The 13,503-nt window shown below is 39.8% G+C and overlaps 1 protein-coding gene across 1 annotated transcript in view; it reads right to left on the minus strand.

Moving 5' to 3' along the window:
• LOC109482332 overlaps positions 1-13,503 on the minus strand; it is a 31,047-nt gene that overhangs the window by 5,385 nt on the left and 12,159 nt on the right. Inside the window, exons 7-24 of the mRNA XM_019785013.1 lie at positions 13,094-13,202; positions 12,250-12,402; positions 11,879-12,062; positions 10,624-10,745; positions 10,396-10,456; positions 9,738-9,907; positions 8,933-9,109; positions 8,099-8,243; positions 6,984-7,183; positions 6,210-6,377; positions 5,710-5,847; positions 5,201-5,318; positions 4,478-4,593; positions 3,856-3,967; positions 2,636-2,836; positions 1,403-1,501; positions 952-981; positions 757-801 (exon numbers count right to left, since the gene is read on the minus strand). Coding sequence (XP_019640572.1) covers positions 757-801; positions 952-981; positions 1,403-1,501; positions 2,636-2,836; positions 3,856-3,967; positions 4,478-4,593; positions 5,201-5,318; positions 5,710-5,847; positions 6,210-6,377; positions 6,984-7,183; positions 8,099-8,243; positions 8,933-9,109; positions 9,738-9,907; positions 10,396-10,456; positions 10,624-10,745; positions 11,879-12,062; positions 12,250-12,402; positions 13,094-13,202 — 2,348 coding nt within the window. The remainder of the gene's footprint in view (positions 1-756; positions 802-951; positions 982-1,402; positions 1,502-2,635; positions 2,837-3,855; positions 3,968-4,477; positions 4,594-5,200; positions 5,319-5,709; positions 5,848-6,209; positions 6,378-6,983; positions 7,184-8,098; positions 8,244-8,932; positions 9,110-9,737; positions 9,908-10,395; positions 10,457-10,623; positions 10,746-11,878; positions 12,063-12,249; positions 12,403-13,093; positions 13,203-13,503) is intronic.

Consider the following 13,503-nt stretch of genomic DNA (forward strand, 5'->3'; position numbering starts at 1 on the left):
TCTTTTTTAATTTGTTCAATCAATCAATCAATCAATCAATCAATCAATCATTCCATCAATCTAATGGTTTATTGTTCAATCGACTTTGCATCACTACTTGCATGTAGGCTGAATTGTGCCCATTGTTACATATGTACATCATCTCATCAGATGTATCAGATTAAAAAAGTTACTAGAATATTATAAAATCCACTGCAATAAAATCATAGGTATTAGTTTTAAAACAAGACATTTAAAATCCGTGATCTCTGTACAACATTAAATCCAATTACTACATAGAACGATATATAATGTCATTTTCTTTCATTAAGTATTATCAGCAGTGACGGTACCGGGCTATTGCTGAACCTTGTTGTGCGAATAATAATAATAATAATAATAAATGTTTTTTATTGTCCAAACAGTACCCGTACAGTCACAGCCTTTATACGGCTGAATTGATGCAGGGTATCACAATTATCAATACAAATCACAACAATTACAACAATCAAATAATACACATGATACACATGTTTGTTCCACAATTATTTTTGTGGAACTGTCGCAAGGGTCTGTGAGGTTGCCATTCGGCGCCTCAAGGTGACCTCAATACGACTCAATAATGGGAAGAGTCAGTGTCTTTGAGTTCCCAAGGCAACGTCCATGTGACTCTAGTCGTGTTGGGGACAATAGGTCTGCAGTTTACCCCGAAGTATGTATAGACCGACGTGGTTTTGGTGCTAAGTTCGGAACCCTTAGAAAATTGTAATTACTAACTCTGTGTCTGGATACGTCGCGCAGCTGCCCCCATTCCTGGTTCAACTGCTATGAAATAAAACGCAGAAGCCACTGTTAACTTTAAAACATACAATATATCATCAGTTCATGTCAAAATAAATAAACAACATAAGATGCATCTTTGAAGAAGAATTAAAAATACAGTTAACAGAAATTCCAAAAACATTGGCTTACGCGGGAGGCCCTCCACAGAATCGAACGTCACTGTTGAAGTAAACGCAAACAGTATTAGTTAGTATTGATCTGAAAATGGAATCCTGATTCATAAACACAAAACAACGACAGACTCATAAAAGGAACATAAATGTGTATGCCGTAACTTCTAACGTTTATTGCAGGAGTTGATAGTGTGTGATAGTGCACATAATATAGATACTTGATAGTGGTGTTAAGTTTTAAGATGAAAATCTATGCGTTATATTGCTGTATATATTGAATAATGTTTTAATTTTGATTTTGTTCGTATCGTGTTTGTCTAACTCCATGAAGACTACCTGCATACTTGTCTGTTTGTACTTGCAATTGTATGCTGCTAACGGAGGAAAAAAAAGCACCTTATCAGGCAACTGTTTTGTCCAGAAAGCACACTATCCTAAAAGATCATTAGGATCTATCTAGTACGCACCCTTGCGCCTTCTCTGCTTTGGTGGAAGCGCCGGTGGAAGTGTCTTAGGTGGAAGTGGAGGGGCACTTTGCGGGCCTTCTTCCGTCTCTGGTTCTTCGGCTAAAACAAAATTCAAAATGCAAAAACTCAAAATCAAACGGCAAATTAGTCATTGTTCATGCCAACGTTGGTTTCAATGATAGCAATGTATTCCTATTGCTAGGTATGCAACTATAAAGACTTTCTAAATACAATGCTTTTATTTCAATTGGAAATATTTTCATGTGTCGTAAAAAGGTTTCTTCGTAAATAGTACAATATACAAAAGTTAATAAAGCAGAAGAAGATATGCCAAAAAGCAGTTACTCAATTAACTGGATATGATTTTGGAAACGGTCAAACGTTTCAGCTAGTATCCACTAGCTTCGTCTGTGACTGAGAGACCAGAGGAGATATGCAGGTTTATAAAAACACAAACTATTGATTGATATGCAAAAAAGGGAAGACAATTGTTGGAAGTCAGAAAAGAAAAAAAAAGGTAGAAGAATGAGTAGGAAATAGACACTTCACCACACACCACATTGCTCTACTGTTATAAAATGTACACCACCGATAGTTGGCTCCGCTGTATCACTGTCAGTCGGGGATGCAGGCTCTGAACCTGGCTCGTCTTGTGAAGGTAACTGTTCTATATCCGTGGTGTCTGCTGTGTCTGTTCTACCACCACAGCATCTAATCATGTGGCATAAGACGGGAAACTGATTTTCAATTTTGCCATGAATATCTTTCAGCATTGTACTTGTTAATGTACAAAAACAATCCAGCTTAGTAAAGACTGGTTATTTAGCTAAAATAATTAATGATTAAGCAATCTATTTAGAAGGATAATACACCGGATTGAAAATTTACGAATTACAGCGATCAACAAGGCCAATTATGTAGAGGCAGTTGGGAAAATAATAACTGTATCTTTAAAAGTACGTCAACTGTTTCTTGCGTCTACTACGTGCCTAGTTTGCTCACTCACCCACGTAACCCGTCAACAAAACTCCACCACATCTCTCTCCAGCTCCTCGAACCTCCACTAGATTTTCCTTCACGTGTGCCTATGAATTTATGTCACATAATCAGTTAATGATAGTATGAGGCATAATAATTTATACGTGTTCACGATGTAGCTTGTACAGCAATTTATGTACAGAAAAACACACTTCACTTGTGAAGTAAAACGTGACATGTAAAACCCAGTCCTACCCCAGCTCCTGTCGTTGAGGTTACAGATGCTGTAGATGGTGAGCAGCAGGTAGCCTGACGGCAGACAGAACAGGTACCAGACCCCGTGGAACAGGCAGAAGAACTCCGTCGGGTGCAGGAGAGCCGTCACGATGAAAATCCCGATGATGAGGAAGAAGTACAAGGTGCTGACCGGTATTGGCAGCAACACAACATCCCCACCTAGAATGGATACGCAAAAAATGTAAAATATACTAGAAAAGTAGCGTTTCGAAAGCATCATGTTTACATTCACACATGGTCCAGCTTAACAAAATACTGCTTCGTTTATTCTTACCCAAACACATTCAAATGGTTGGTGACCATACAGACCAGTTACCAGTTACCATGGTTATAGACGTCTGGTCCTGATTATTGACCTTCTTTGACAGGAAAAGAAGAAGAAGAGGAAGAAACTAAGCAAAAACAATATGTTTTCCTTCGGTAAACATATTTAGGCTGACATATCATGGGCGTCTTTTCTTTCTGGCTTTTTTTGTACTGGTATCTTTTTTTTGCTAGCTAAACTTTTGACTAACTGCTAACTGAGTCCTCTAGGCAAATTCAAGTTTCTGGATTCTCAGAGACTTTTCAGAGCTGTCCCTGATCTTAACGCTCAACCCATTTAGGCATAAAACTAGACAGGCAAGGTTCTGGATACGTTAAAAAGTCACCTAAAAACCTTTAAAAAAGGAATGATACTTTCTGCCTCGGAGTCCTTTGTTTAGCACTATGCATTTGGTGCGAATAGTTTTAAGTATTGGAGGTGCTGCTATTAAACTCAGATTACAAATCTCTGAAAAGGCTACGCTTGACTAAATAATGTGCAAATTGACTAATACACTGGTCGACGTACCAACTACTAAGTACCTAATACCAGCTCAGGAATAAAACAAGAAATAGTACTCATGTCTTCAAGTACCAGTGTTATGAACCAAGGATTGAGGTGTTCAAAAGTTTTTTTTTTCTCTATAACTATTGCAGAGTGGAACTCGCTGTCACCAAGCACAGTAGGGACATTATCACAAGTTAGCTTTAAACAATCTTTAGAGTTTGGAGTTCAAGGGTATGGTGTAATTAGTCTAACAAGTCCTTCAGTGTAATGTAGCCAGCTACCGCCGGGCCTACGAAGTGTGTGTTAAGCCGAAAGGGGGTTATACCGGTTGTAAAGATATAGATACAGAAATAATCTAATTATGTACCTGTTGAATTGGAGAAGCTGGGAGTGCTGAGACCCTTGACGATGTCCGTTGCTGTTCCGACCGTGACGGCAGCCATCACAACAGCAAAAGCAAACGTCAATATTTTGGCAATCTAATAAGTGTAAAAATGCAGAATTAGAAATAGCAAAATTAGATTATTAATTACTACATCAATGTTACAAAGACAGCAAAGTATAAGAATAGAATATTAGAAAAGAAAAAAAAGGGCTGAGTTAAAATTGAAGCGTTAAAAAGTTAACTAAAACCCCTAATTAAATTAACAATTGTTTGAGCTTCTCTCAACTTTTTCTTTAAAAAAAAACGTGTTGTTACCTGTAGTTGTACGTTCGGGCTGGTTTTAGGGCACACACACACACACACACACACACACACACACTCACAAACACACACACACACACACAGACACACACACTCACAAACACACACACACACACAAACACACACACACACACACACACACAATACAGTATACACCAAAATATCAAAATGGCTTAGTTCAAATCAACAAACTTTGATAGAACCCATCAACAGATTTATAATTCTGTTGTCTCAGACACTGTCATTCCAATTCAACAAAATCTATTTCTTAGTTCTGTGTTACCTGTAGCTGTACATTCTGGTTAGTTTTGAGACACAGCAGAGCGAACCCCACAGACGTGAGGACCAGCAGCACCATGGAGATCACGGGATCAACACCGTACGCCACGCTCATGCCACCTGTTGGTTCATAAACAGAAAACTTAACAACAGACATCGAACAAATTAACATCGATATGTTAACACCTTTTATCCACTCTTCATTGACATTGACGTAATGCATACCACAAATCAGGATCCCTCAGGCACTATATGCATTTCCTACGTATAGTAAAAGAATATTAAATTCCTAACGATGTGCAATATATTTGTTTCTCATAAAAGGTAATGACTGGACTAAAGAGGCTAACGTTATACGTTCATGAAAAATATATTTTTTCTATCTAATATGAATTTGACAAAAAAAGTGCACTCGTGCAAATTTTGTGAATACCAAATGTTTTACCATAACCGATTCTTAATGCTGCAAGTATTGCTAATTGCTTTTAATTACCGATGGCATACGAGAGGTAAAATGAATCAAATCAGTCACATTTATGTTGCATATATATTTATAGTAGGACATCGTACGCTTTTGATTAAATTGTCAAGCAGGCTTTTTTGTAACAAGACGGCAAAATTTTGTACGACTATTTTCCAAGCGCCCTTAGTTTGCAATCGCATGAAGATCGTACGTCAAAAAATCCCTTCATTCAGATTGCATGTTAAATGTGGCCAAATTCTGTACCTGCGATCAACAGCATGCATGTTCCAGGTCCAATCAAAGTAGCGAAGAGCAACAGCAGCTGGTACAGGATGAACAGCCGGGAGATGTTGGAGTTTTTTCTGACAAGCGTCTTCCATTTCTAAAAGAAAAAGAAAAAAATAAAGGCTGCTGACACGCCTGATATTAGATCAAATTTAAATATCTGCATGGAAATGTGCATTAACAATACACCAGTGGATTTTAGGGCAAAATGTCGAATAAACAGTTACTGTGATAAAATTTGTTTAGACCAGGTAAAAGGAGGATCGTTGATCGACACGATGGCCCTGAAAAAACTTTCGAACTAAGCAACTTAGTGGTTTGCGCAGTTGACAAAGGTTGTCCCTCTTGACCACCGGTACCGTAGCTTGCGTAGATGACAAACTTGTCCCTGTTGACCACCGTAGCTTGCGCAGTTGACAAAGGTTGTCCCTCTTGACCACCGTAGCTTAAGAAGGTATGGGCAGCAAAAGTGTAGTACGTATACATACCTGTACAACCAACACCAGGTTGGCTACGGTCGAGGGAAGCCACCGACGGCGCTGTTTGAAGAACTCGTCGAAGGACTCCGGACAGAAGGTGGAGTCTTCAGACACGGCAGAGTACTCAAGTTTCCAGCCGCTCTCAACCTACAGAAATTTAAAAAAAATCAAATACAGGTAACTGACCATTTAACAGTGTTTTACTTATATCTAATTACACTGATGATCTCTATACGTCTAGTTAGAAAACGATAACAAATACATCCGAAAATTATTTTCGAAAGCAATTGTTCTGTAGAATTTTTATTGTTGAATAATGTACTGTCTACTGCCATTACTGCTACTACTACTACTACTACTACTACCACTCTACCACTACTACTACTATTATACTGCTGCTATCACTACTGCTACTACCATTACTACTCCTACTACTACTACTACTACTACTACTACTCTTACTACGAAAATGTGAAAGCTAATAACTATTGAGTTTTTAAATGACTTACTAAGAGTGTACAGAACCACCTGTCCTCGCCCATGTCCTTGATGAGGAACTCGTTTGCCTTGGTGACGTGTGTGGAGTACTCCGCCAGCCCGTCACGGACAGCTTTAGCTCGGTAGACGGAGAAACAGCCGGGACAGCACAGCACCGTGCCAAGGACGTTGTTAGCCGCCTGTCACAAAAACGAAACATTTTTCTTATATAAGCCTAATCCGTGCAAGCTTCGTATTCCACATCTACTTTAAACGCAGAGGAAAAGTAGCCCAATTATTACTTCACTTGACCCATTTTCAGGCATTGCAACAGACTCAAATTGTATATTACGACTATTTTACATTTCTCTATGGGTCAAATTCCTGTGAAAAGGAATAGTTTATGTTTAGGGATGAAAATAGGAATATAGAGGTGTGTATCATTATACATATACTATTTCAGCCTCTAACAATAACTGAAAGAGCGCCATGGGGATCTTAACTGAATATTCAACTACTTTATGAATTATAACTATGACGAGGACAGGGTGGCCGACCTGTAGTGTCATGAATCAGTATAAGGGCAACTATTGACACAGGGGCAAAATCGCACTGGTCTTCAACAATTAACATAATGAAAGATAAAATTAAATGGTACCTTGTTAAGCTTCACTACAGGTTAGTCGAGAACCTGGTACAACGCCACTTAGGGCAAGATGGCCGTGACGTTTCGAACCAAAATGGCAGTACCAAGGGTGAAACGGCACAGGTGTTGCGATATAATGAACGATAAAAATAAACTTGACCTTGTTAAGCCAGTGTCCAATGGCGTAGTCGAAGATCTGGTACCACGCCACGGCTCCAGACCCCATCGGATGGGTACGGGCGCACACGGCACCGACAGCGGGGTCACGTGCCGTGATGTCCAGCAGGGCCTTGGCTGCTTCCGGGGTGAACTTCACGTCAGCATCGGTCACCAGGAGATACGTGTTCTCTAGGTTGTCAGCTGGGACAAAGAAAGGTTGTACGCATCGTGGCTTTACCACTTTTGTTTTGAAAGTCATAATTATTATCAAATAAACAAATATTAACAAATTAATACAAATCCCCAGGTCACGCCTACGGTATTGTTTGATTGGTTAAGGGGTTGTAATTAGGATAATCTAATGCAACAATAAGGTTCGGATTTCTATTTAAACCATATCGAATTTATTAAAAAATGTCAAAGTTTAGGCTATTGTTTATGGCGCTTTTTTGGAAACCTCCAGATGTGGTCTATGAAAAAACTGTGTAGAATATTTTCCCTTCTGTTTGCTACGTTGATCACTGCAACTCGACTTTTGATGCTACTTATCATATTCAAAGAATGTATATCAGTCCTGTATAAGTTAGGCCTTATAAAACAAGCCATATTTGGGTCCATCAACTAGCATGAGCTGGGCATGAAAATTCACCTGTGTTTGTACAAGTCATTATGAAATAAAGACTAAACTTTCCTTCCAACAATGGAATGAATCAGGGACTTACCACAAATTTTCGGCTGACTTCTTCAACCTTGTAAAGTAAAGTGTACCGGAGATTCCATATGAATGTTTCGCGATACCTACAGCGAGTTTACAGAGCTATGACGTTGGGTTTCCAGGAATCTTGTTTTTAGTAGTTAGAGGAGTGAATGAGACAGTCTACATTAGAGCTCATAGACCTAGCCTGAACAGAGACGGGGGGCGACACAAGTTATCTGGCACGTATGAGCTGTTACTACGGCCACGTGTCTCTTTTGTCACTTTCCAAGAGTGGGTGGGTCCATTCTATGAACAAGGTTGAAGCAGCCTGCAGAAAATTTGTGGTAGGTCCCTAATTCATTCCAGTGTTGGGAGGAAAGTTTTGTCTTTATTTCATGATAACATTAACTGTATCATACCAATGTGATGTCCCAGGATCTCGAAGCGCATGCTGCGGGAACCGTGTCCCTGGATGGGGTAGATCCGGAGATAGCGGGTCTCAACCGGCTCCTCCAGGAGGACTCTTACCGCATCGTTACCGCTTGTCGGTGTGATGGTGAAGGTCTGGAATAGGAAATGTTACGACTTGATTTAGAAGCCGTCATTTGCATTGTTAACTTAACATACACTGTGGAATGGACTGAAGACAATAACGTTACATGACGTAACTCACTAAAATTTAGGTTAAAGACACCAAGAGACTCTAGCTCCAATAGACCGTTCTTTAACTGTCAAGTAGAAGTCACAACATTCCGTGTGTAAAAAGTCCTCACTTTTTTCAGCTCTAGATCTCCTAGCTCTGATTGGCCTTTATGCTTTCGCCAATCAAATATAGAAGATTATTATGTAATCCTTGTGTTCCTAGATCATAACGTGGTTAGCACTGGTATTATGTCTTGGGTGTTAGGACTTTGTCACATGTCATGTTATGATAATTCATTGTGTTGACCCGTTAATTGTAGTTTTTGTGTACATGTGTGGCGCTGTAAAAAAATAAATTAAAAAACTTGAGTGCAGCGCCAAAAGGTCCTTGTTATTGTATTGTTATATATATACAAAAATTAAGTTTTAGTGTCAATGAAAATTTGAAGGTACATTTCTTCAGGTTTAAATCATAAAAAAAGTACTAAATAAAGAATTGTGTAGGACAAATGTGTGACTATATATATAGGAATTTTCGCGGTTTGTAATCGTGTGACAATCATACGATAAAATATTACCAGGACCTTACCTACCAAAGATAATCATCGTACCTTGACTTCACCGTCAGGACCCTCCCCGTACCGGCGCCAGTCACCGTCCCCCAGTCCGGATGATATAGGAGTGGACTTGTCCAGATAACGGATCTCAAAACTCTTCACCCATTCCTCAGCGTAGGGATGTCCCTGTACCACTAACCCAGTCACGGCCATCGGCTCACTCAGGTCAACCTTTGTGAGATAATCAGAAAGATCTGAAATGATCTATTGTGCATTATTTATAGTCTGGTTCTAATTATGTGTTGAAGTCTCCTTTCGATTCCCTTGATACGAATACATTAACCTGCTATTGAGTAGGCTATTGAATATATTATCCCTTTTAAAGAGATGTGGTGGACACAACTGACTAAACAGAAAATTCATTGGTAGTTGAAATGAATTCAATTAATACTGTAATGTGTATGTTTTAAGATTGTTGTCTATAAAATCCTACTGTTTACGCCATATACATGTATTTCATAAAATTTATGAAACATCAAGTATTGGTCACCCATCAGTGGCATAAAAGTCTCTTATGTTTGAAAGGTAAACTTTTCAAAGGTATTCATTGAACTTAACATGTAATCTATCATCTATCAAAATTTTATACAATTCTGCTATTGCAGTTGTATCCATATCACAATTACGTATAATTAAATTTATCATATTCTAATATGGTGGACAATGGATGTTATAATCACGTGAGTGATAGCACCAAAACGCGTTTGACGAATGTTTACATTTTATACAACTCCTTTCATTGAAACACATGTTATAGAGAACATTTTTAAAATACTGGTTTTTATAAGTTTATAATCACCTGTATGTATTGTAAGTCGTTCCCTTCTGCGGTCCAGCAGGTGGAACCGTTTAGTCTCGCTCGGTGCGGCCCGCTGCGGTCAAACGTCTGCGCTGACTTTCTGGGCGAGGAAGCCTCGATATCGTCATCCAAGATGGCGCCGGAAGACATACCCAGTGGATTGTAGTTAGCTTGGCAAATGACACATTATATCATTTTATATGAGACATTTTTAAGACAAAAAAGGGACAGTGACTTCCGTAAGATCTATGACTAAACAAACAGATAGACACGTAGGTACAAAAGAATAATTTTATATCTACATTGTTTGGCAAACCTAATCCATGACAACAATACATTAAACAGTAACTGTCTTCGTTGTAGCTACACGTAAGATGTGTTTTCTTTTTACAACGCATCAATTAAATATAGCTGTACTTAGATACGCCATTTTGGCTGAATTTTTGCCAGATCAAACTGGCTGATTGTAAGAATACAAAAGCTTCTTGTTGTCAATTACTGAACCTTGGTACAAAACATTGTTCATCAAAACAATTCTGTTGTACTTAATACATCTTCAAACACACACATCTACTACATGTTATAAAAAAAACTTAAAAGAACAAAGGTTTACAGGTCCATTCATTGAAACATGCTTTATTTGTACATCTTTACTTACCAAGATAGTCGAGAACGTAGGACATGTACATCACTTGACTCCATCGCTTCTTAGCCCTGACCTAAATAATGCAAATAAGAATCTAATTTCTAAGGGACACTTTATCATTTGAAGTTGAACCCTAATATGGTGCACTGGTACTCTAATGTAAACCATTGTGTTTACTTAAAATGCATTGTAATAAACTTACTGTGCTTGTGGGGGGAGGGGGCTGGGGTCATGATGTACCTTTGAGTTGTCCTTAAGATGTACGTTAAACGACATCTTTCTCGCACCGACTCTCCAGCAGAACTGCAGCCCGTACGGAGTCTCCCACTTCTCACAGGATAACTCGTTAAAAATCGTCACGTCTGAAAACAATGAGAATACTAGGCAAGTAGGTAAGGGCATTATCTCTATGTAATGTTCTTGAAATAGTTAAATATGTAAATATGTAAATATGCCAATATGCAAATTCATGTTGAGGACATTTAACGGAAAGGTAAGGCAGTTGCATATGATAGTGCTACATAGTAACGAGAAAAACATAAAACGAAAGGTAATATCGGCATGGATGGATGGACGGATTGGTTGATGGAAGGATGGATGGATGGATGAATGGATGGTTGGAAGGATGAAGGGATGAATGGATAGATTGATGGATGGATATCGATGGATGGATAGGGGATGGATAGAGGAAGGAAATGATGGATGGATGGATGGATGGATGGATGAATGAATGGATGGGTGGAGGGACGGAGGGATGGATGGATTAATGAATGGGTGGATGGATAGAGGGTTGGTTGGATGGATGGATGATTGGATTTGGACAGAAGAATGAATGGATAGATGGATGGATGGATGGATGGATGGATGGGTAAATGTTGGATGATGTATGGATGGATGGGATTCTTTTTAGTAGTAGAATTGTTTTCTCATGAGGAATATTGGGTTAAGAAAGCTCACCAAACACTACCTCCCGATGGACACATGGTCTTGTCGATGAGCGCCATGAGCTGTAACGCCCAGCGTGTCGGCTGACCCTCCTTACAGCCGCCGTCAAATCAACATACGTGGTACCTACTAATTCTGTTGGGTTTAACTTCTTCTTTTCGGGCATTTGTTTTCATCTATAATACGTGTTTTGTTTTTATTTTAGCAGTAGAATTGTTTCTCCTGCTGAGGACTTTAAAAAAATGTAACGGCTCTCAGTGGCCAATGTGCAGATGGCGCACCAAATCCGTAAGGTGTTTTTAGCACCCAGACAGACAGATAGCCTAAGAGGTTCGGTGGGCGTCACTTCACCTTATAGGTGGGGAAGTCGTGTAAAGTGCCTTTCCCAAGGGCACAACGTCGGTCCAAGGTGAGTATCGAACCCGGGACCTCTTGGTTCCGAGTCCAACGCACTAACCGTTGCGCCACCGACGCCACACTGCTAATAATTACACTGCTGACGCCACACTGCTGAGGAATAGTGGGTTTAGAAATACCACCGAAACCTTACCTCCCGGTGGACACATGGTCTTGTCGATGAGCGCCATGAGCTGTAACGCCCAGCGTGACGGCTGACCCTGCTTACAGCCGCCGTCAAAGAAGATGTGCGATTCAAAATGGCGGTTCGCCTCGTCCTGGAGATCGTTAGCGATCCCCCGCAAGGAGATGAGCAGCTGTTCCATTTCTTCTTCAGACTGTAGTAAGTGAGATCGACATTTTACTTTTACCACTTGCTTTAAGGCTGCCACAACCACGATAGACTGGATATCAGGCTACTGTCTCTACTTCGAGAAAACTGACACAGAAAACTTTGCGCTCAGCCAGCCTAAACAATTTTCTAAATACTTTTGTACACTGAATTAGCAAAATGACCAGGCTCACCTCATGGTACATGGTACTACAGACGTACACACACGCGTTCCGGATTGTCTTGGCACGCCGGACAAACTGTTTCCGGTTGCTGTATTTGGTTTTCCGGCTCAGCATCAGCCACTGCTCCAGGAAAATGCTGTTGTAGCCCGGCAGCCAGAAGATCTATGTAACGAATTTATACGACAAAAAAAAACAACATATCTCATCCTTACCATGGTATGGAGTGAAATATAATAATAATAAATCATTCCAAAGTTATTATACCATCAAAATACAGTATAATGATGCATTGTGGTCTATGGTCAAAGTTTAAGGTTCTATACTACCTATAAGCTTAGGTTCTATACTAATAAGCCGACATAATGTGTGGCTATGCATGCAAAGACAAATGGTTATCCATATTATGGTCATCAAGCACGGCAGCAGAACGTACTGCGCCTTTGCAAAACACGTTTTTCCATTGTTTTCGTTGGATGCTCGGTCAACGTCCTACCTGAGCGTTGAAGATCTCTCAAATTAAAAGAGAGGGGATAAGATCATTTGGAAAGCTACATTTATCTATGGCAATGAAATCTTAAACTACAGTAGACAACGCTGTCGTATATTTGGCATCTTTTGCGAAGTTTTCTTCGGTCGGTGAGGTTTCCTTGCTAAGATATCGCTATGTTGTAACGTTAGTACTACGTACTAGTAGTTAAGCCACATCACGTTGCAGCAGTATATGTGCAGGAAGATTAGTTTGTATGGAAACTCAGTCTGTACAAACTAATGGAGATCGGTTTAATAAACAAACAAATAAACGGATACATCATGTATAACTTATGATTTTTGAAGAGAAGTATGTAAACTTTACCTGTGACTCCTTCTCCAGAATCCCACTAGGACTCTGCACCACCAGACTCCACACGGCGATGGTTTGTGCGATGTACAGGCCAACAGCTGCAGGGATCCCCCAGATGTACCTGTTATAGGAACAATACTAGAGATTCAACAATTTTGCAAGCCTGAGGCTATTGACAGGATCGTCCTGTCAACAGCAGGAAATACTGCACTGCTGACAGGATCGTCCTGTCAATAGCAGAAAATACTGCACTGCTGACAGGACGATCCTGTCAATAGCAGAAAATATTGCACTGCTGACAGGACGATCCTGTCAATAACAGGAAATACTGCATTGCTGACAGGATCGTCCTGTCAGCAGTGCCATTTTTGACACTGTTGACACGATCGTCCTGTCAGCAGTGCCATTTTTGGCTACTATTG

This window comes from Branchiostoma belcheri, unplaced genomic scaffold (genome assembly GCF_001625305.1).
Source record: "Branchiostoma belcheri isolate BF01 breed outbred unplaced genomic scaffold, Haploidv18h27 scaffold6, whole genome shotgun sequence".
NCBI lineage: Eukaryota > Metazoa > Chordata > Leptocardii > Amphioxiformes > Branchiostomatidae > Branchiostoma > Branchiostoma belcheri.